At 38.2% G+C, this 24,091-nt stretch overlaps 1 protein-coding gene across 3 annotated transcripts in view; it reads left to right on the top strand.

Annotated features, from left to right (window-relative positions):
* The window catches only part of LOC127578474 (coiled-coil domain-containing protein 91-like), a 121,811-nt gene that overhangs the window by 29,319 nt on the left and 68,401 nt on the right, over nucleotides 1–24,091 (top strand). For all 3 annotated transcript variants that reach the window (XM_052030551.1, XM_052030550.1, XM_052030552.1), the window contains exon 7: nucleotides 12,236–12,313. In XM_052030551.1, coding sequence (XP_051886511.1) covers nucleotides 12,236–12,313 — 78 coding nt within the window. The remainder of the gene's footprint in view (nucleotides 1–12,235; nucleotides 12,314–24,091) is intronic.

The following is a 24,091-nucleotide window of genomic DNA, read 5'->3' on the forward strand; positions in this document are numbered from 1 at the left end:
TGCACCATATAGGCAAGTCCTAAATTTATCATGTTGCACATAGATTACCACTGTTGTTGTTCGGCATTTTAAAATGGTAACCTAACAATTAAAGGAAATGATTCAGCTGGGTGGCTCTGTATAATTTTTAAATTTGCATTCATACAAGGTCATAGATCTGGTTGGCTCCATTCTTGGAAATTCTTGGAAGGCAAATATAATCCATTTTGAGCCTGCAATTACATAATGAGGCTTTTGAACAAGAACAATGTATTCATGAAGCACTACATTTCGTTGCGGCAAGGCACTTAACTAATTTGGGTTTCAATGGGGAGAATTGCGAGGAGGTACACCTTTTTATATGGATTAAGATAGTAGACCTTTTTCTGGGGGGGAAATAATGGCAGTTTCAATGTTGTCAGTCTTAAAAATGTGAAGTTTTGAGGCAGCTGAGTGATATGGTGGTGGGTGATTTTTGTCTCTTGAGAGATTCCAGCCAGCTTTTCAGTGGAGAAAGGCAGAAGTGATTTCCCATTGAGAGTGAGGGAAACAAAATCTGACCATAAACTAATCCAGGGCAATAGCCATCAAGTCAATTGGAACACTTTAGAAGAATCAAGGAATAAAGAAAGTGCTGAAGCTACTCAACAAGTTGGGTGGCATCTGTGGAAATGGAAACTGAATCTAGGAACTCTTGGGTTGGACTTTGTGTGCTACCTATTATTGTGTTTTTCTCTTTCCAGACATGATTACTACTTTCTCAAGTTATTCTAAAAGATTTTTGTTCTCACTTTTGACAGTGGTTGCAGAGGAAGAGAAACCTTTTTAACAAAAAATGAAAAACATCAATAATTTGAGTTTGAATATCACATAAGGGTTAAGATCTTGTGCCATATATAGTGTGATAGAAACACTATCATGACTACTGCGTACCACAAGTAAGCAATTGCCTATGACTAATGAATCAATCCTGCTGTTAAAACACCGGTGTCTCATTTAGCACTCACAAATGCGTTCCTAGGAACAAGAGGGTTGTGGAATCGGTACTAAAAGACTTGCGTAATCCACAATCCTTCTGTGCTGGGAACCTGACGTGAACAGTTGGTCTTCCTGCTAGTGAGCCAGGAATTGGTTGAGAGCTCAGTCAGTTGAGAGCTAGTCCTCCTACAGCAATGAAACAATCATGGCTTGGTATTGGGTGGGCTGGGTTGGCTGCTGCTCCATTTGTTGAGGGACTGTCTGGATCCACCTGTTGGATGTGATGGAAGCTGCTGTCTCTCCTCTTTTAACCTACTGAGCTCTCTCAGCCTCCTGTAGATTTCCTTGTGGTGATAAGTTCAATGGCTGTTTCTGCAAGAGGAGGTGATGAGAGATACTGTAGGATCTGGCTGGTTTGTCATTATGTAAAGCAGTCACTGCTGGTCCCAAGCACTCGCATCATCACTCATTGTACTGGCTGGGCTACACCTCTTAGTATAGCATCTCAGCTCTCAATGGTCATCCAAGCCCACTCAGGCAGCCTACACATATTGCCTGGGTGGTTTACTCTATGATGAGCTGTGTGGCAATGAAATGCCACCAGAGGTTTCTCAGAGTAGCAGCATGCAGGGGATGTCTTTTTTGAACAACACTGAAGTATATTATAGTGCTCTTAGTCCTGTTTGGATTCAGACTAAGAGCAGTATCAGTGCTGTATGTGGTAGTGCTGAGTGGGGTACCATTTAAAGTTACTTTGGTCCTTCTGGTTTGTCTTCTGCCAGTACCATTGTTTAAAGCACATGCATAAATGTATACAGTATTTATTGAAAAGTTCCCTTTAATTATGCCAAGACATTTGCCTTCTGAAGGATTTTGAGGGCATGTTGGGAAACGAGTGCAACCTTATAAAGTACTCAATTGATGGTTCTGATCTTGGAAAGGAAGTGTTCTCTCATGCATGCCTATGAGAATTCAATAGCCAAAACCTATTTGATCGGTTCAAAGATTAACCTGCAGCACGAAGCATAGACTCTCAAACTACAGCACAAAGAATGTCTGAGTTACTGTTAACCATTCAACTGGAGCTAACTGCTCTAATCTCGTTCATTGCTTTTTTTTCCTCCTCCTCCTTCCCCCTCCCCCATCCCCTATTCTTAATTTGGGTCTAATCATACTTCATTCACTCTTTCATGATTTTCTACATTATGCATGAGAAGGTCCAGTTTTAAACTTGCTACCATAATGAAATATATTGCTATAGTTTAAATGTTTCTCCTTGCATCATACTATTCTGTTGTACCAGATTTTTCGTGATTGTGTTCTCTGCAATTTGCAGAGAAATGAATGGCTACCTATTCCTTTACTTTTTCATTTTTAACTGATCTTCCAATAAAATTATAGTGAAATTATTGAGGAGGTTCCACAGAAATTGGAGCCAAAATTGAGGAATAGAAGACATGATTTTCTTTTTTTTGAAGACATACTTGCATTCAAGTCTGCGTAATCAATGTTTATAATATTGAAACTTTGATTACCATAATTTACAAACAAAGGATTTGGACAATGTTTTCAATTTATGTTGACCATGATAAGCTTAATGTATGTTTACTAATATTAACTATTTGGGAGTATCAGAAACATAACAAATGGTTATTTAACAATTTGCTGATCCTATGCTTTTTCAAAGAACAGAACAGAACGGTACAGCACAGTATGGGCCCTTTGGCCCATGATGTTGTGCCGACCTATACGAACCTACTCCATGATCAATCTAACCCTTCCCTCCTGCCCAGTCCATAACCCTTCATTTTTCTTACATCCATGTGCCTATCTAAGAGTCTTTTAAATGTCCCTATTATATCAGCCTCTACCACCATCCCTGCCAGCGTGTTCAGGGCACCCATCACTCTGTGTGTGTGTGTGTGTGTGTGTGTGTGTGTGTGTGTGTTGTATATCTATATATATGAAAACACCTATGACATCTCCCCTAAACTTTCCTCTTGCCTTAAATGGATGTCCTCTGGTATTGGCCATTGCTGCCCTGGGGAAAAAGGTGCTGGCTGTCCACTCTATCTATGCCCCTCAATCTTGTACACCTCTATCAAGTTGCCTCTCATCCTCTGTCGCTTTAAAGAGAAAAGCCCTAGCTTGCTTAACTTTTCCTCATAAGACATGTTCTCTAATCCAGGCAGCATCTTGGTAAATATCCTCTGCAACCTCTCTAAAGCTTCCACATCCTTCCTATAATGAGGTGACCAGAACTGAACACAATACTCTTAAGTGTGGTCCAGTCAGAGTTTTATAGAGCTGCAACATTACCTCACAGCTGTTGAACTCAATCCCCCGACTAATGAAGGCCAGCACACCATACGCCACCTTAACCACCCTATCAACTTGCACGGCAACTTTAAGGGATCTATGGACTTGAACCCCAAGATCCCTCTGTTCCTCCACACTGCTAAGAATCCTACTGTTAACCTTGTCCTCCGCCTTCAAGTTCATTCTTCCAAAGTGTATAACTTTTCTGGATTGAACTCCACCTGCCCAACTCTGCATCCTGTCTATATCCTGTTGTAACCTACAACTATCTTCTACACCATCCATAACACCTCCAACCATTCTGTCATCTGCAAACTTACTAGCTCGCCTTTCCACTTCCTCATCCAAGTTACTTATAAAAATCACAAGCAGCAGGGATCCTTGAGGAACACCACTAGTCACCGTCCTCCACTCAGTGATTTACTGCTGAAAGTTGAATAACATTGTGTAGTATTTACGTCACAGAAACATACTATTAATCTGATAAGTTTGCACTCCATATGAGCCTCTCACCAGCCTACTTCAACTAACCCCATTGACATTACAATCTAGCTGTGTGGCATCCTCAAAATAAATTTAAAATGAGTTCAGGACTGACAGATTTTGTTTCTCCACTAATAAAAATTTAAACACAAAATACTCACAATTAGAAGTTCATGCCACTGGACTCTCATGACTAAAATGTTAATAATGGCAATTTGAAGAGTGACTTTGTAACATCAAACAAAAATGACTCTTAAAAGAATCAGATGAACTTTTTATGTGGAATTGCATAAACATCTGACAGCTTGCTAGCAAAATAATTATCAATGCCAAATAAGGAAATGCCAAGTGCTTCTTTCAGTGTCCTGTGGCTTTTTTCCTGAGATCTTCAGGCCTGAACGAATGAGGTTATCACTGAAAATGTTGTTTAACTTATTTCATTAATTTCATGGGCTGCATGATTGCCCAATAGATTATATATTGGGTTTTCTATAATATTCTATTTAATATTATGTATTTAATAAAAATAACATTGAAATCAGTGTACCATCATGATTGTATCACTTGCAGCATGCCAATTTGTTTGTGAATCAATAGAGAAAATGTCAACTCTTGTCTCATTTTCTCATTCTTTTATCTTTTTGTTAATCCTTCACTTTGGGTAATGCTATGCACTGTGATTTTGTTTTTCCCTTCTATTTCTCTCTGCGATCTGTGTCGTACCTGGCTGCTACTAATTTCCATTCGACTTCTCTATTTTTTGTCCTCTGGAATTCGAAGCTGCTCTCTGGGAGCTTGTGCTTTCTTCAGTTGCTTTCCCACTAAGCTCTGTTGTCTTCTACCTCTAAACTATTGAACATATGGTCTTTCAAGGTTGGACCAACTTTGTTTTTAGTGCCAGAAATACATTACGATTTTATTAAAATCTAGAGCTGAGTTGAAACAGAACTCTTAAAATTTTATCGTGATGGTTCTTAAGCACATAAGAAATAGAAGCATGAGTAAGTCATTTGGCCCTAGTTTCTTCTCTGCCATTCAGTAAAATCATAGCTGATTTTTAACCTTGGCAACACTTTCATGCATCAGTCCCACCTCCCTTGATTCCATTTAATATCTAAAAACTCTAACATTTCAATAATTTTAATCAAAACCATTCAACTTTTGATAAAGGTAAACAAATTAAAGTAAGAAACTAAAATTACTGGAAATACGTTGCTGGTCAAGCAGAATTTGTAAATTTGGAAAGACATTGACCCTGTTTCAGTATCCACAGATGTTCCTGACCTGTGCAGTATTTCCAGCATTTTCTGTCTTTACATTCTTCAGGAGTTTAACATATGAATTTCCAAAATTACTGCTTTTTATTTCAATTAATATTTGAATTCCATGTTAAAACAAGGTACTGATAAAAATGTCCAAATACATTTGTAATTAATAAGTTAAAGCTTAAAATAACCAGTACATTTTTGAGGTGAATGTAGTAGATAGGCACAAGGAAATAAAAACAGAATGCAGCGGAGTTCTTGTAACACAGAGTAGTGCACTTATGCACTTGTTGTCAATGGACATCATGATTCAAGGTGAAATTAGATTACTGTCCCATATTATGTTTGTTATACATTGCACAGTTCTTATTTTTCATCAGTTTTTCGCTTCACCTTTTGCCCTTGGATGGCAATTCATTAACTATGGAAGCTACATAAACCTTTATCAACTCTGTGGGAAATTCTCTTGGTCCTGAGTTTCTCTGGATAAAGGTGGGAAATCGAGTTCAGCTAAGAATGTGTTTGTACTTGTAACCGTAATTTTCTGATAGATGTTTTTCTAAATTTGGGAGCCATTATGCAGGATCTTGCAGGGGTTGATCTGGGTGAGATTGTTTGCAGTGAAAGGAGCATCTGCCAAGCAGGAGGCCTTTAAAATTGTGATGTCCAGAGTTCAAGGCTTGCATATTCCTGTTTGGGCGAAGGGCAGGGCTGGCAGGTTGAGGGAGCCCTGGCTGATGGAAGATACTGAGGATCTGGTTAAGAAAAAGAGGGAGACATGCACTGTGTATAAGCAATTGGGAACGAGTGAATCTCTTGATGACTACAAGAAGTGTAGGAGTGCACTTAAAGAAGTTAGAGGGCAAGAAGAGGATATTAAAAGGATCTGGAGGGCAAGGAGAAACAAAAATCCCAAAAAAAATCAAAGTGGGGGAGGAATGGCCTTTAACATCGATTTTTTTTAAATTCTCAAACTTCTGGTGAACCCTCCCCTCTTTTCCCCCCCCCCTCCGCTTTTTGTTTTCCCTCATTCCTGTGACCCCCTCAACCCTTCTCTTTCCCCTCCCCTGTCCTCATGACCTGTCCATGTATTCCCCACCTCCTTGCCTTTTATTCCCTCGTCTACTCTCCTACTGGATTGCTGCTTCTTCAGCCCTTTGCCTCTTCTACCCATCACCTTTGGCTTCTTGCATCATTCTCTTCCCCACTCACCTACCTTCCCCTCCCCCCCCCCCCCCCCCCCCCAACCTGGACTCACCTATCACCTGCTCGCCTGTGTTCCTCCCCCGAGCACCTTATTCTTGGCTTCTGTCCTCTTCCTTTCCACCCCTGATGAAGGGTCTCAACCTGAAACGTCGACTGTTTATTTCCCTGCGTAGATGCTGCCTGATCTGCTGAGTTCCTCCAGCATTTTGTGCGTTTTGCTCCAGATTCCAGCATCTGCAGAATCTTGTGTCTCCAAATTAGCAGGGAGGAGGTATTGGAGGCCTTAAAGTGCATTAAGGTGGATAAATCCTGAGGGCCTGACCTCGTGCATTCTCGGATCTTGTGGGAAGGTAGAGAAGAAATTGCGGAGGCACTTGTGGAGATTTTTGCTTCCTCTCTGGCCACAGATGAGGTTCTGGAGGACTGGATGGTGGCTAATGTGGTACAATTGTTTAAAAAAGGGATAGAAAAAACAAGCCAGGAAAGTACAGGCCAGTGAGTCTGACATCAGTGGTGGGTAAATTGCTGGAGGGGATTCTGAGGGCCAGGATCTACCAACATTTGGAGAAACAGGGTCTGATTCGAGACGGTCAGCTTTGTGCGTGGGACAAATCTCTTGGAGTTCTTTGGGGAGATAACTAAGAGGGTAGATAAGGGTAGGGCAGTGCATGTGGTCTATGTAGACTTTAGCAAGGCTTTTGTCAAGGTCCTTCACGGCTAGTCTGGAAGGTTAGATCGCATGGAATCTAGGGGGAGATGGCGGATTTGGTTTGTAATTGGCCTGGTGTTAGGAAGCAGAGGGTGATGGTCAAGGGTTGTTTTTCAGACTGGAGGCCTGTGTCTAGTGGTGTTCCACAGGAGTTGGTGTTGGGACCGTTGTTGTTTGTAATTTGTATAAATGATTTGGATGTGAATGTACAAGGTGTGGTTAGTAAGTTTGTGGATGATGCTAAAATAGATGGTGTTGTAGATAGTGTAGAAGGTTGTGAAAAATTACAGGGGGATTTTGATCATCTCGGTATGTGGGCTGAGGATTGGCAAATGGCTTTCAATCCAGATAAATGTGGGGTATTGCATTCTGGGAGACCAAACCAGGGTAGGACTTATACAATGAATGGTAGGGTCCTGGAGAGTGTTATGGAACAGAGGGACCTAGGGGTGCAAGTGCATAGTTCACTGAAAGCGGCATCACAGGTAGATAGGGTGGTGAAGAAGGCATTTGGCATGCTGGCCTTTATCATTCAGGGCATTGAGTATAGGAGCTGGGAAGCTGTGATGCAGTTACATACGATGTTGGTGAGGCCACTCTTAGAGTATTGTGTACAGTTTTGGTCACCCTGTTATAGGAAGGATGTTATTAAACTAGGGAGAGTGCAGAAAAGATTTACAAGGATGTTGCCTGGACTTGGGGGCCTGAGTTACAAGGAGAGGATGCGTAGACTAGGGCTTTATTCCTGGAACATAAGAGATTGAGGGGTAACCTGAGAGAGGTGTACAAGATGAAGAGGGGCATAGACAGGGTGAAAGTACATGGTCTTTTTCCTAGGGAGGGGGAGCAAAAAACAAGAGGGCATAGGTTTAAGATCAGAGGTGAGAAATTTATAACGGACATCAGGGGCAACTTCTTCATGCAAAGGGTGGTGTGTATTTGGAATGAGCCACCAAAGATTCAATATGGTAAACATACCTCCACACTATTGTACTGAATGGCATCAAAATCACATAAGGAAGAACAATTAGTAAAACTGGAGCGAGAGAGGAAACTAAATCTGCTGATTGTAGGAATGTGAGTGCATATGCATGTTGGACTTTTGAATTTAATACTGTTATGTGAACCTGTTCATATGTAGATGTGCCCAATAGTCAGGGCATTTGTAGCCTGGGGATGGTCTGTATTGGGAACCCCAGCGGAAGTTACGTCAAGAGCTCATATACAAGGCACATGGAAACTCATTCTTGGCAGTCTAAAGCATACTTTAAAAGTATTTTCTCTACTTTGTTTTGGGAATATCTACTTATTCATCATTCATTCAAACTCTAATAGAGCGTTGAAATGAAGAATCACCCATAAGAATTTATTGTTTCATTTCCTCTTTAAACAATGAAATTCTTCAGGCACATTTGTATTTATCAGATCACTAATAGTGTTGGAATTTTAATAAACTAATTTATCCATGTATACCTACCACTTGCAATGAGTTGCATCATTAATAAAAAGGGTGAAATAAAAGATACCTGGCATTCCATAAGAATGAGATAATTACAGTTCTGAAACTAAAACATTTGTTGATAATAACATTCTTGCATTGAAAACAACTCACACATTTTTTAAAAAAAACTCCTTTACCTTTGCCATTGTTTCAAAGTTTTTCTTTAAACAGGCATTAGAATAATAGGCAAATGAGTTTTAGTTACAAAAGGCCCCGAGAAGAGCAGGGTGAGCTGCCTTAATGACTATTGCCTGGTAGCACTTACATCTACTGTAATAAAGTGCTTCAAGAGGTTAGTTATGGCTAGAATTGACTCCTGCCTGAGCAAGGACCTGGATCCCTACAATTTGCCTACTGCCGCAACTGGTCTACAGCGGACACAATCCCACTCTGCTTTGGAGCACCTAGACAATAGCAAAACATATGTCAGGCTGCTGTTTATCGATTACAGCTCAGCATTCAACACCATTATCCCCTCTGTGTTAATCACCAAAACCTGGGCCTCTTGTACCTCCCTCTGCAACTGGATCCTTGATTTCCTTATTGGGAGACCACAGCCAATAAGGATCGGTGATAACATCTCCTCGCTAACAATCAACACAAATGCACCTCATGCCCACTGCTCTGCTCTCTCTCTCTCTACACTCATACCTGTGTGGCGAACCACCAGCTCAAACACCATCTATAGATTCGCAGATGACACCTCAGTTGTTGGTAAAATCTCAGATGGTGGCGAGGAGGTGTACAGGAGTGAGAAAGATCGGTTGGTTGAGTGGCGCCGCAACAACCTCTCACTCACCGTCAGCAAGACCAAGGAATTGATTGTGGACTTTAGGAAGGGGAAGTCGGGAGAACAGACGTGTCCTCATTGAGGGGGTCAGTGGTGGAAAAGGTGAGCAGCTTCAAGTTCCTTGGCATCAATATCTCAGAGGATCTATCATGGGCCCAACACATTGATGCAATCATGAAGAAGGCATGCCAGTGGCTTGACTTCATTAGCAGTTTGAGGAGATTCTGTATGTCACCAAAGACTCTTGCAAATTTCTATAGATGTACAGTGGAGAACATTCTAACTGGTTGTGTCACAGCCTGGTATGGAGGCTCCAATGCACAGGATCTCAAGAGGCTGCAGAGGGTTGTAGACTCGGCCAGCTCCATCATGGGCACAACCCTCCCCACCATCTAGGACATCTTTAAGAGTCAATGCCTCAAGAAGGCGGCATCCATCACTAAGGACCCTCATCATCTGGGATATGCTCGCTTCTCATGAAGAGTCACACTCAACGATTTAAGAATAGCTTCCCTTCAGCCATCAGATTTCTGAATAGTCCATAAACTCTACCTCGTTATTCCTCTTTTGCAATTTATTTATTTTTGTAATTTATAGTAGTTTATATCTTTGCACTATACTGCTGCTGCAAAACAACAAATTTCACATCATATAAACCAGCGATAATAAACCTGATTCTGATTCTGAAAAGGAGGCATTTGGCTTGCACGAGTTTTTGTGGCTGTATATTTTCGATCACTGGTCAAAGAGAGCACCTTTTTGTCAGGGCATTTAACCTTGTAGATACCTCCTGAAGCCTAACAAGTCATCTGGCAATCATCAATTACACTAATGCATCAGACATCAGTATAAATTTGGGAAACACTTTTTCAATAAATGCATTGCTGTTCCAGTGCAATTTCTTGTTTATGAACAAAAGAAAAGGAAGGAACACTTGACCCATCACCTTTTATACCTCCCCAGAATTTCAAAATTCCACTCCTTGGTGGGCAACTGCTGACAAATAATTGAAAGTGCATGCAAAGCTTGTCAAATTTTATCCCTTGTTTCCTGGCTACTCCGGCTTATGAATTACAAATAATTCTTTGTTTTTTTTCTGTTTATCATCTGAATTTAAACCTTCATATCTGAATAGTCTGCTGAAATTAAACTCTTGTCCCAAATATAGCAGAATCCACTCTCCACACATCTGGTTTCATCTCGGCAAATGTAGATCCTGTTCTGGATATTGTTAACTTGTGCCCCCAAGCCAACAATCCAGTCATGAATACTTTGAAGGAACAATTGTAGTAACTTTGGAAACTCCTGTCCTTGGGACAGGTAGTTAAATAGGACATCTCAGCTTAACTAACACATGAAGATCCAAGAATTGTTTCCTGCCAGTTAATTGTGTATTGGAGTCCAATAGTTATGCCAAATAAGTTCCTTAGTGATGTATTAATGTTAAAGTGAATGTTCTCAGTATGTGGTACAATTTCCTACCTGTGTAGATTGAAAATAATTTCATTGTTTGCCTTCATGCAGTATATTTATATAGCATTGAGTACCATTAGTTTGCATCATTATGATGTCGGGTTAAGTTCTTATGATTTCAATTTCTCATGATTTGTTTTGCATCTTTTTCTTGTAATGTAGTAAATTTATAGTCAGCCATTGAACTTTCCTAAATTAGGGGAAAGAAAGGTGCTTGCTTCCTGTCTCTATTCATTATTGTTATGGGGAAATTTTTGCGTGTTTGCTCCTTCCCTTTGTCAATTTCCTTACTCATAATTTCTTTGTAGGGCTTTGAGGTGAAAGTAGCATGTAATTGCAATTTGTTCTTCATCTGTTCCTTTGTAGAAGTGTTACCTTTGATGTTTTCCAGGAGCTTGCATTTGAAAAAAATCATAGTTGTTAAGAAATCTTGAGGCAAATATTCCCCCCTTCCTCTCTAAATGGGCTCTGTTCTTTTTAATTAAAGTCAGCAATTACTGTCTATCTTTCCTCACCCTTAAAGTGAAGCTATTGTTTTAAACCACTGCAGCCTTTCTGGAGAAGGTGCTCACAACATATTATTAGGACAAGAGTTCCAAGATTCAAATAAATAGAGTTTATTTCGAAGTCAGGATAGTGTGTGACCTTCATGTGATAGTGCTTCTATGCATTTGCTGCACGTGACTTTAAGGTATATCGATTTGGGAGGTGCTGCCAGGGTTACCCAAGTGAGTAACCATAACACATTTTCAGGGTTTAACTGAATCGGTCCACATTAATCAGTATTTGTATGACATTGCTTTGGTGAAAACTGAACATAATTATCTTGAATTGAAAGAATGATTGTAAAATTACCTACAAATTGAAAATATTTCTGATAAGTGGATAGTTCAGTGGGTAAATAGTATTGAATTTGCTATAGCTGTCAGTAGCAGTGGTATAACTTTTCACTCTTCATTGCTGGTTGTTCCAGAGTATATGATAAACAATTCTTGTCACTATAATGCTTAACTTGTTCTTCTCTTTCCAAAGATATAAAATTTTTACTCATTCTCTGTGCCTTAATTATCACAACAGCAGCACATTTGTTTCTAATACCCAGTTCAAATTATATAGGAATCCATTTTTGAGGACAATCTTGATCATGCGTCCATTCAAATACTTAAATCACTCTTGCAAAACTCCCTCAGCAAAGTATAGTAAAATTGCATTAGAGTGAAGCCACATGTAGACATGAACAGTTAAGTAAACTATGCTGACAGCCTGAAAGTTCAGTAACTGCTAAAACCTTACATAGAATTGAATTAGACAAGTAATAGACTAAGTTAGGTTGTCTTGTTTTCTACTGGCATGTAGATAGTTGGGAATATTGAGCAGCTTTAAATTACCATTATTCAATAAAAATTCTAATAATTCTCCACTCAGCATTAAAACGTTACTGCCGTAGTATTGATGATGGCTGCATTCTTTGTAATAACATTTAAATCTGTTCATAATTCACACATTAACAAAAATGTAATATTATTTTCCAGGAAAAACATAAGCAGCAGTTAGAAGATCTTAGAAAAGCTGGCCATGGTGCACTTAGCATTATCATTGATGAATTTAAGGTTGGTATTCTTCAGGTATAATTTCTTTTTCAATACTGCCTCCTTTCAAGAATAAGCATCAATAAACTTACCATTTTGAGTTATGATCAAAAATTACTACTTCAATTAGTTACAAATGCAAAAATTAGTTCAAAATGTCTTTCTTGATTCAACCTTGTCCACAACCCAGGGCATTATTTTCAAAGATGTTGCCTGACTGGCTGAATTCTTCAAACATTTGTTTGTGTTTGACATTGTTTTCATAAGTGCCCCATCTGGTGGTGTGTGTGAGTATTAATTTAATTGTCCCTTTAAGATTTGTATCAATGCCAAACATTGAGTTTTGAATATTTTCATTAGTGCCATATTTTTTAAAAAAAATCAGTTAAGCATCCTTTCAGTATATTGATCCTTTTGCTTAAATGTTACTCTTTTGGGATAGTTGTTTGGTATGAAGTATATATCAGCAGTTCATTATCTGCTAGTGTGTAAGTATTGGTATTGGTTTATTATTGTCACTTGTACCAAGGTACAGTGAAAAGCTTGTCTTACAAACCGATCGTACAGGTCAATTCATTACACAGTGCAGTTATATTGAGTTAGTACAGAGTGCATTGATGTAGTACAGGTAAAAAACAATAACAGTACAGAGTAAAGTGTCACAGCTAGAGAGAGAGTGCAGTGCAATAAGGTGCAAGGTCACAACAGGGTAGGTCGTGAGGTCATAGTCCATCTCATTGTATAAGGGAACCGTTCAATAGCCTTATCACAGTGGGGTAGAAGCTATCCTTAAATCTGGTGGTACGTGCCCTCAGGCTCCTGTAACTTCTACCCGATGGAAGAGGAGAGAAGTGTTGAAGAATAGGCAAAATACTGATATTTGCAGCATTGTACTGTACTTAAAGTTTGATACTCTACTAAATAATACTAAATTAGACCATAAATTTTGTTTCAATCTTAATTTTGTTGGTCAAACAACTGCTTATACTGTAGTTGTTACACACAGCAGGGGACATTTCACAACACAGGTTAAGATCTGTGACTGGACTCTCCAGCATGTGTGATTAATTCATAAATCCATAAATTGCAATGTTATAGAAATTGCAGATCTTGCAATATCAACGGTCTACTACAATGGGCCAGATCTGCTCCCTGGATTTCTGGCTTGCATCTCAGCTACTCTTGGAGTCTCTGGCCTTCCCTTTGGCCACTCCCAGGATGTGCTGTCTGCTCATTTCAATCTCAGTCCTTGCCTGTTTTTACAGCAGACCCTGCAGCCAAACCAATTAAATCCCTGGATTAGTGAACTACAGATCACTAATACATATTTATTGAAAAAGTAATAATAATTACTAAAGTCAAATACTCCATAAATGCAATCTAATACCATGATTTAATGTTTTTAAAAGTATTTAAGTGTTAATGTAATTTAACTGATGTTTCCCTTCAGAAGTGAACATGACTACTGACTGCCCATTACAACAATTAATAAAAGTAAATATTTTTCTCATATTTCATCTGTGGTGTATTTATCTCAGCCACAGTTTTGTTTTTAAAGCTTATCCCTAAAGTCAGACAGGGTCTTAGTAATTCGGTTATTTTGAAAAGAATATTGCCTGGTGTAATCTACTAAATCTCAATATATATGTAAAAAAAAATCAATATTTTGCATTTATTAGAATAAAAGAATGCATTTAGATTTAAAGATAGAATTTTAATACCTTTAATGGACTATTTTCAAGCACTGTGATTTAAAACAAGCTTTCTCCATGTTGCGTTAATACTGCATATTTCAAAGTTTCCATACTTGGTTGATTACTCTTAAAGAGGCAATTTTATGAACTAGATCAGTTCCTGGAACAGGTTGCTCTAAAAACACTTCCTGCAGACATGGAAATACTCAGCTTTGGCTGATTTGATAGTTAATATCATTTTAATTTTCCTTTTGAATATGATCTATCACTCTGAGATACCATAAATGATGGCATTGCATTGTAATCTAGGCCATTCTGTATCTTCTGCTTGGAAATCTGATCAAGTTCATATATCCTACTATAATTTTAAATATTAAAAATTCATTTCAGCAATATTTCACTAATTTGTCTTTATTGTTATTTTCACAGTTATGAAATTATTGCAAATATAGAGGGAATGGAAATAGTGATTAGATATTTTGTGTTTGAAGGGAGTTAAGAATATAGGACCAGGGAATTATTCAATCTTTGAGACTTTGAGATTTAATTAGACAATGGCTGGTTCGTACCTCCTTTCTATTTACCTTGGCTTTCAGTCCACATCGCTTGATTCTTTTACTTAACATAAATATATCACATTTGATCTTGAAAGCTAAATATCTTAACAACCACAGCTGTTTGGGAGAGTTTTACTATATCGTATTGAAAGCTTTTAATATTTTACGTATCTAGCAGATAGCTCAATCTTTTTATACATTTATGTAACTAGTGCTCTGTTTAACCCTCTGTTTGAGTACACCTCATGGCCATTAATGACCTTCCTGAAATATACTGTCTGAAACTGAGAGCCATCTCTACAGAGGATCTGACAAGAGCTTTGTGCAACAGAAACATTGTTTTTTCATTTCTATTCTACTTTACCATTAGTAGGGAAAAAAAGCTAATAATACATTTGCTTTTTGTTTTTTTTTTGTACCAATTAGCTTTAAATGAATAATGTTAATTAGACTCCCAAATCTGCCTGCTTCTTCACAGTTCCTAATTATTTATATTTAGAAAATAGTTTAAGGTATTCATTTTTGTGTCTAAAGTGAAAGACCTTGTACTTATCCACATTAAACTACATCTGGTTTGCTTGCTCACGTGATGTGTATACAACAATATGCATGTATATTATTTCTAACATGGCAAATAATCTCAAGGAACTTAACATTTGAAAAAACATCTAGACATGGAAATATTAGGACATCTACACTAATCCTTCTTATTCTCCCTACATTCCCATCAACTTCCCTCCAATTCCACCACTTGCCTACACCCTGGGGCAGTTTACAGTGGCTGATTAACCTACTAACATGCATGGACTGAGAGAGGAAACTGGAGCAACCAAGAGAACCTACACAGTCACAGAGAGAGTATACAACTCCATGTGGACAGCACCAGAAGTCAGGATTGAACTTGTGTCGCAGGAGCTGCGAGGCAGCAGCTTTATTTGCTGCCCCAAATCTGCTATCCTTGCCTTGGTGGAATGCCAGACTCACCAATATGGTTGACTCTCCAATTCCCTATAATATTGCCTTACGAGCTGCACATTTTGGGCAATTAGGGATGGGCAAACCCAGTGGCACCCATATCCTGAAACGTGAATAAATAATTGAAAAAAAGGGAATTGTGATTTAAAATTTGGTGACGTAAAGGGTTGTTGGGCTGGAAGGGAGAGAGGTGGGAGGAGTGAGGATGTAGTGATTTGAAAATAGGGATGGTAAATTTCAAGTTGACACTTTTGATGGACTAGGAGATGATGTAATTGGTTTATTATTGTCACATGTACTGAGACACAGTGAAAAACATTTTTGCGTGCCATCCATACAGATCATTTCCAAACATAAGTACATTGAGGGAATGTACAAAGGGAATGCAGAATATAGTGTTACAGTTACAGAAAAAGTGCGGTGGAGGTAGACAATAAGGTTCAGGAGCCATGACAAGGTAGATCGTGAGGTCCAGAGTTCATCTTTATCGTATAAGAGGTCTATTCAAGAGTCTTACAACAACGGGATAGAAGCTGTTCTTGAGCCTGGTGGTGCGTGATTTCAAGTTTTTGTATCTTCTGCCTGATGGAAGGAGGGAGAAGAGAGAATGTCCTGGGTGGGAGGGGTCTTTGATTATGTTGGTTGCTTTCTTGAGGCAGCAGAAAGTGTAGACAGAATAGACTGGTAGAGTAGAGGAGGCTGGTTTTTGTGATGAACTGAGCTGTGACCACAACTCTCTGCAATTTCTTGCGATCTTGGGCAGAGCAGTTGCTATACCAAGCTATGATGCTTCCAGGTAGGATGCATTCTATGGTGCATCTATAACACTCTGGTACAATTCATAAATGTGAAAACCAAGTCCTCTGACTATTCCTTTGAGAAGGTGGAATGTAAATCCAGTAATGCAAATTCTGTCTACATCCTGTTTTCATTTTTTTTTAAAAAAACGAAAAAAGTTATTGGGTGGGATGGAATGCACGTAAACATAATTTGTCAAGTTGCAAATTAAACTTGTATCTGCATGATGTTAATAAGTTAAAAGGATAGATTTTAAACTTGGTTAACTTCCAGTCATCAGAATCAAAATGCATAGAAAATTAACATCGTTAGAACTTTCCATTTGCACAAGCAATTATCTTGCAAAGCACAGCTAGAGTTGGAGTTTGATGAAATTTCATTGCTGCAATCTGGTAATGTGTCACAAATGCTATTCTTTTAGATTATAGCAGTTCCTTTTTGTTCAGAGCCTTTTAAATGTGAAGTTAGAACTAGCAGAGTTCCCTTAATGCTGCTCATCTCTGGGATATACATTTTTTTGAAGGAGATTTCTGAGATCCTGACAGTGGAAGATGTGTGCTGAGCTGTTTGTAATCAGGGGCTTTGGGATTGGTGGAATGGGAGGTTTTAATGTTTGAATGTATTACCACATTGAGGGAATACTGGATATGTGTTATCATAGTATAATCTTTCTAGAGTCTTTTGAAATGGAGGAAAATTGGGATCCTGAGGTCGCAGCAGGGATGATTAATTGCATATTGGAGTTTTATTGGAAGAGGTTATGGAAGAGTCTGACATTATTACAGGTTTTCTAGGAATCTAACCATGTTGTAGAAGTATATCCTAACAGCCTGCAAGACAAATCATCTATGAGAATATTATATAGGATTCATCAACTGACAAAGTACAGCTTCGCTAACTCCATTAACAGCTTTTTTTCACACTTAAAGTTTCATTTCCCTCACCTTCCCACCAAAAAACTAATTTGTATAGTTCTTATTTCCAGCTTAAACCATTAAGCATACATTCCTTTTTTCACAATTAATACATTGAAAATCATAGTGTCTGAGTATGCAATTTCCTGAAATGCACATTTGGCATAGACTAAAAATCCAATTTTGTAGACAATTACTGAACTTGATAACTTGTATTATCTTAGTGAACCTTGCTGTATATAAAAAATGGCTCTTAAATGTCCAACCTTTTTTGCATGCTTTAAGCTTTTACACATAAGCTTTGTGACTTGTAATGGAACTGAAAAGGAATGTAGAGATTAATGTAATTTAATTTTTTTGACATTTTTTCAATACATTTCCAGAATTGCTGTTCTGTCCCAAAGGCAATAGAAAGAAAGAACACAATGTACGTGGCCTTGGCATGTCTGAAGGGCTTTGCAGCCAATTAACTACTTTTGATGTGTAGATGCTATAATATAGGATATGCAACAGCCAAATTGAACACACGGTCCCACAAAAAAAAATAGAAGAATAAATGACCAAATAACTTGGCCCATGTTATGCTGGATTTTGCCGATAACACTTCAGTTATCCTTGCGAGTGCCAGTAAGTTCAGGAAATGCAGATGGCCCAAACCTGCTGGCAATTCTTCCTAGTTATGCTCTGGGTTTACATTGAGAAATCCGCTCTTAGGTCCTGCATGAGGTTGGACCAGGTGTCCGATCTACTAGCCCATTTATTTTGAATGGAGAATTTGCAGCTGTGAAGAAGGGTATGATTAAGGATAGTTGCATTTTTTAATTGTAAATTTTTAGAAAAAAACATTATTTTAATGTATCATTCTTGAAAGCTTGTGAATGTTTTACTTTGTCAAAATGTATTTGGCAGCATTGGAAAATCTGACCTTTTTGGCAGATAGCAAAGTCCTGGCCATGGCTTTGCTTACAAAGTTTTTAACAGAGGAAATCTGAGAGCAGAACTTGCCATGGCCAACTTGTATATCTCATTCATACTGCACAAGACCCTGATGCCATACAGGGCTTTGCCTCATGGCTCCTGGTGAACAAGAATGTCTTTCTATGTGGATGAGGCAAGTCCACTATAATTGATGTAGTTTAGTGGCTGGTGCAGACGGCAGACCCACTCAGTAAGATCTGAGCCATTGCTTTAGTAATTAGTGTTGGAAATTATTGGCCACCAATTTCTTGTGCTTTCTCAAAATAAAGCCATGGTCTCTTGAAAATATTCCTGAGAGGACACAGAGGCCTTTTGTTTAATGTCTCATCAAAGAGACAAGACTTTGGTTAAGGCAACACTCCTCAGTACTGTGTTGGGAACTCAACTGAATTATGGGTTCAAAACTCTTGGAATTGGATCTATAACCTTCGGATTCAAAGGTGTGAGTGCTACTAGTGATATCCTAAGTTAGTGGACTAACTTATTCTAGATGTTCCTCTACTGGGGAACTTGACGAGAAAGCAGTTTTGTAGTCTATGTCCATTGTTGGTAATTTTTCTTATTTTTTATTTTTCTTATTATCATAAGTAGTTATTAATAAAGTAGTTTTTAACACTGAATCGTGACTCAGTGTGTTTCTTTTGTTGCTGGTTCGTAACAAAATCGGGGGCTCGTCCGGGATCTCCCTTTGGTCCTACAGACCCTGGTATTCTCACTGAATCACCACGCTCACCTTTTGGACCAGGGAAACCTGTTTCACCAGGGAGCCCAGGAGGGCCAGGGAGACCATCATTTAATCATTTAATTTTTTAAAAGTCATGCTGTAATGAGTTAGTTGTGAAGAGAAATAGTTTTATTGGGCAAGAACATAAATGTAAGAATCCTTGCTGTGCTTGATTGTCCATAGTTCTTTGCCAGAATGCATACTAATGATTTTTCAGTTCTTCAGACCTATTATTCATCACTGTAGTTTTCAAATTATAGGCTAATGATTACCTGAAGCAAAAATCAGAATTGAAATATATACATTACGCTGTTTTCATATGTCTGTAACCAGCTGACAAGTAAATGGTGGCTCTGCCATTCTTCTTAAAATTTTAGTGCTAAATGAAAAATGATGTGGATTTAAACTAAACAAGTAATGGTACCAACTAAATATTGAAGGAAGGAACATAAAATGATCTTTTGTCTATCTGGCTGATTTGTATCTGTCAGTTTTGGTATATAATCCTCATTGCGCTTGCATGTATTACACAGTTTTTCATTGCAAACCAAGGGTGCGCATATTCAATTATAACCATGAATGAAATTATCAGGAAGTGAATTTCAGAGCAGCAATCAAGTATGTCCAACAGAAGAATAAGGTGTATGTTGCTAAATAATTAGTTCAGAAGTTTTTAAGTGTCATGAGTGGTAATATTTTCATCGGCAAGAATTTTTGTGTTGCTTGAAATAAACAGTTATAGGCAATGATTATTGGAGGATTTCTCCAGATCAAGAGTTTGTCGATCTGGATAAGTTTAATTTGCAACTAAGTAATATTAAAATTTCTATTTACTTTGCCCTAAATGACCAACTTTAGTCTCTAAAGCATTTTCCTTGAATAGTTGGGAGCTCACATTTCCTGCACTAACCACTGAGTGTGGTTGCCAATTTGGTGGGACAAGTAATAATTCGGTCTTTTGCCTATGTAAATATTGGAGGTTGCTTTGGGCAGACTGGTCAGTTGCTGGGCTAATTTTGATCCTCCTCTTTGTACAAAAAAAAATAGCACAAAGAATAAAATCTGCTTTGTATCTTCCTGAGACATGGATAAGTTGCTGTCAACTTGTAATAGAAATGTTGGCAGCTTCCAATCATTGATCACCTTTAAAACTTTATATTGTTTCCTGTAGTTCACGGTATGGTTTCACTCTGCATGGAAGTTGAAGAAATACAGTACTCATTACTGAATTCTGAAAAAATGTCAAGAGGATTTTAAACTATTCTGAAAAATATTGTTAATATTTAACATGTTCAGGTGCAAAAATTATGATTATAAGCAAGCATGATCAAGTATTTTAAAGTCCAGTAAATGACCAGACATTCATACAAATGAACAGATATTCATACAAAAGTGTGCTCCCGTACAAAAGTAGTTTTACCTGTAGTTGTGGTTTTGTTTTTGACTACTAAGTAGTTGTTTACTAAATTGTATATTTTTTGGTAAATAGTTATTTTTCTGCCTACAATTTCTTACCCATATTATAGACTTATCATTTCAGTATTATCGAAAGAATATGGAAAATATGAAGCGTCTATTGTCAAATAAGAGTAAATTCCCTGTACATTTGTTGAATTTTGTTACACAGTTTGATTGTGATATGTGACATAATGAAATATTTTTAAAATTCTGAAGATAGATGTATGATTTTTCACCTCGTGTGCCTTGTATGCACAAATATTTCAGAGCAATGAGTTGAGGGTTTCTGTCTTCTGACCATGCTGGTCCTAAATGTAATGGATGTGGTTTTTATAATCCAATTATTATCAGGCATGGATCCATGGGACAAAATTACTCCTGATTTCGAACAAGATTGGTAATCCTACTAAGTGTGGCAACACAGTTGATTATTCTGGGAAAAGGAAAGATGACATAGGGATCAGAAGGAATCCTTTTAGTTTGGTCCGAAAGCATATTGCTGGATCACAGTCCAAGAACATTGCAGAAGGCTTGTAATTAACTAGAAGGTAGAATGATTGATATTGAATGGCTGGAATTGGAAAGAATGTCACTCCTGATCACTTTTGTGTACTGTTTAAAGGAACATATGAAAAAGATTTCTGAAAATAAATAATATTTTTGTGGATATAATGAGGTCTGTTTCATAACGTGATCTCAATGAAATTGAACTTAAATTTAAGAAATTTAGCACAGGAAGGGAGAGATCAACCACTTTTCAGGGCTCTCTGTGTGCTGCTTCAATGATCACCTCCATTCATTGGGCCACAGGCCACTCTTTTCCTGTTTTAATTTCATATTCGTACTTTTCAGTTTGCCAGGATTTATCTTCAGTGCCAGTACAATTCTGGTCAGCAATCTTCTTAATGCACTATATTTGACATTCTGCTCTGACTCTTCTGTATCATATGTTACCACTTCTTGGTTTATGTAGACTTTGTACTAGGGTTTCAAATTTGGTATGTACTGCAATCTGGATTTTGACTTTTCTCAATACCTTATATTGGTTTAATTTCTATTTTATCTTTTAAAGTAATTTTGGTTCTAATCCTGTTGAATGTTGAACCTTGCAGAGACTGTACTTGTTTAAGCAGATGTTATTTTTGTATTCCCTTTGGAGTATTAAACAGGCATAATTTAGGAATTCTTCCTAATAATCCTTTAAATATTTAGTAGGATATTTGAGGCTGATAGTGTCACTAATTGAAACTTGCATTGTAATTAAACATTAAGATTATAGGCAATCATAACATTTCAAAGAACGCTAACTTCATAAAAGCCTTTGTGGGATTTTTCATTTTGTGTCTTCCACCTTTCCCATTGATGCTGGTGAATTTTGGTGCGCCAACCAAATAGGCGTAATTGTATTGAGTTTTCCATTGGATATCTGTCCTTGTGATTGGGGAGGAAAGTGGGGAGTGAGCAAAATATTCATTGTAGGCTTCTAACCTGCCAGACTAGAACAGGACTAGCTGTGTAAAAGCATTTGGGACTAAACTCAGTAATTTTATTTGAAAAATGGTAGCTCCAGACTGGGACATGGGATCTTGCAGAATTTAAATCCATTGCTATGACAGTAATGGTGGCAGCAATGATGGAAAATTATTTTGTACCATCCGTCATTTATGTAGATACATTCATCATCTGACATCAACTGCAGGAAAGACTGGAAGTGACAGCATTTGGCAGGAGCTTGAGAAATGACTACGGAGCTAAATATCCTCCCCTGCATATATGGCAGAATTAAAATTTCTGAATGTCTGAATGAATAGTTAATATTTTGTATATAAAAGGGTGTTTTCTTTTGCTTTTGATCTTCTGTATCTTGCAGAAAACATTGTTCTAGAACACTTGTTATGCTGCCCTTTATGAAGTGTTTTCAGTTATAGAGCAATATTAATGAAGCCTCAGAACGTACCTTAGTCTGTATGAAATTTGTTTTATTCAGGGTGTCCCTGATGCAAGCCTGCATCATGTAAATAATGCCACAGTGTCTTGAGGAAATGGAATAGACCATTTAGTCCCTTGAAACAGTTTCACCATTCATTGAGATCCTGGCTGATCTGTACCCTAACTCTAAATCCCCAACTTGTCTCCACATCTCATTATGGCTTTGCTTAACAAAAAAATGGATCAATCTCAGATTTAAAATCATTTGTTGTGGCATGTATTGCCATTTGGTGTAGAGAGCTTCAACTTTCCATTGTCTTTTGCATTAAGAGATGTTTCCTAACTTCACTCCTCATAAGCCCAATTGTTTGACAAAAACCCTGGTTCCATACTTGCAACCAGCAGAAATAGTTCCCCTCTATTAGCTCCGTAAACTCTCGATGATATCTTAAACTTTGGAAAGCTATGACTGATTTGATCAAACTCCAGTTAATGCATCCCTCGTCTGTGTGATCTTGTAATGTTATGCTTGGAGTCTAGGTGTTCTGATTTTTTTTTGCTGCATTCCCTTCAAGGCCAAAATATTCTACCTTGACGTCAATACAGAAAATGCTGTAAAACTGCAGCGAGTCAGGCAGTACATGTGGGGAGTGAATCAGATTCAACATTTTGCATTGATGACTTTTCGTCAGAAATGGGAGTCATTGACATGAAATATTGACCGTTTCTCCCTCTACAGATGCTACTTAACCTCCTGGGTATCTTTACAACATTTTCTGTGATGATTTTGGATTCCCAGCATATGCAGTTTGTTTTTTGTTTTTTTTTCCTTTTCAGATTTATTTCCAGAGCCGCACAGTCTTAAATAGCTGTAGATAACTTCAACTCTTGTTCGTCCTAGTCCTCTAGAAATAAAGGCCAGAATTCCATGAGTATTTTAATTTCTTTTTCTACCTGCTCATGACATTTTAAGGATTTTTGAACATGAACTCCTGTATCTCTCTGCACTTTAACTATTGTTGTCACCGCTGTACTCAAATAAACCAAAACAAAAAGTTTAGCGTAGATGTATCTTGCAAAATCTTCATTGTTGCCAAATGACAGACAATGTTTTTGGAGTGCTGCATTGGGTGGGCAGTTTTGCAGTGTAGGTTTGATCTCCTTACCTACGAAACTGATTATTTGGAAATCCCAATGATTCAGCATCTGGCTCACCATGATCCCATGTGATCTCACCTTCTGGACCAGTCTACCATGCAAGACCTTGTCAAAAGCCTTCCTAAAGTCCATGAAGACAACATATACTGCCATGCCCTCGTCAATCCTCTTGGTCATCTCTTCAAACAAAAAATTCAATCAAATTCGTAAGACACGACTTCCCACACACTAAGCTATGCTGAGTATCCCTAATCAGTCCTTGCCTTGCCAAAGCAGACAAGCATGATAGTGTAGCAGTTAGCATAAAGCTATTACAGCGCCAGCGACCCGGGTTCAATTCCGGCCACTGTCTGTAAGGAGTTTATACGTTCTCCCCATGTCTGCGTGGGTTTCCTCTGGGTGCTCAAGTTTCCTCCCACGTTCCAAAGATGTACAGGTTAGGAAGTTGTGGGCATGCTATGTTGGCGCCGGAAGTGTGGCGACACTTGTGTGCTGTGCCCAGAACACTCTACGCAAAGATGCGTTTCGCTGTGTGTGACGAATAAAGATATCTGATCTCAAACAACCTGCTGGAGGAAATCAGCAGGTCAAGCAGCACCTGTGGGGTTGGAAGG

This window comes from Pristis pectinata, chromosome 15 (genome assembly GCF_009764475.1).
Source record: "Pristis pectinata isolate sPriPec2 chromosome 15, sPriPec2.1.pri, whole genome shotgun sequence".
Taxonomy (NCBI): Eukaryota; Metazoa; Chordata; class Chondrichthyes; order Rhinopristiformes; family Pristidae; genus Pristis; species Pristis pectinata.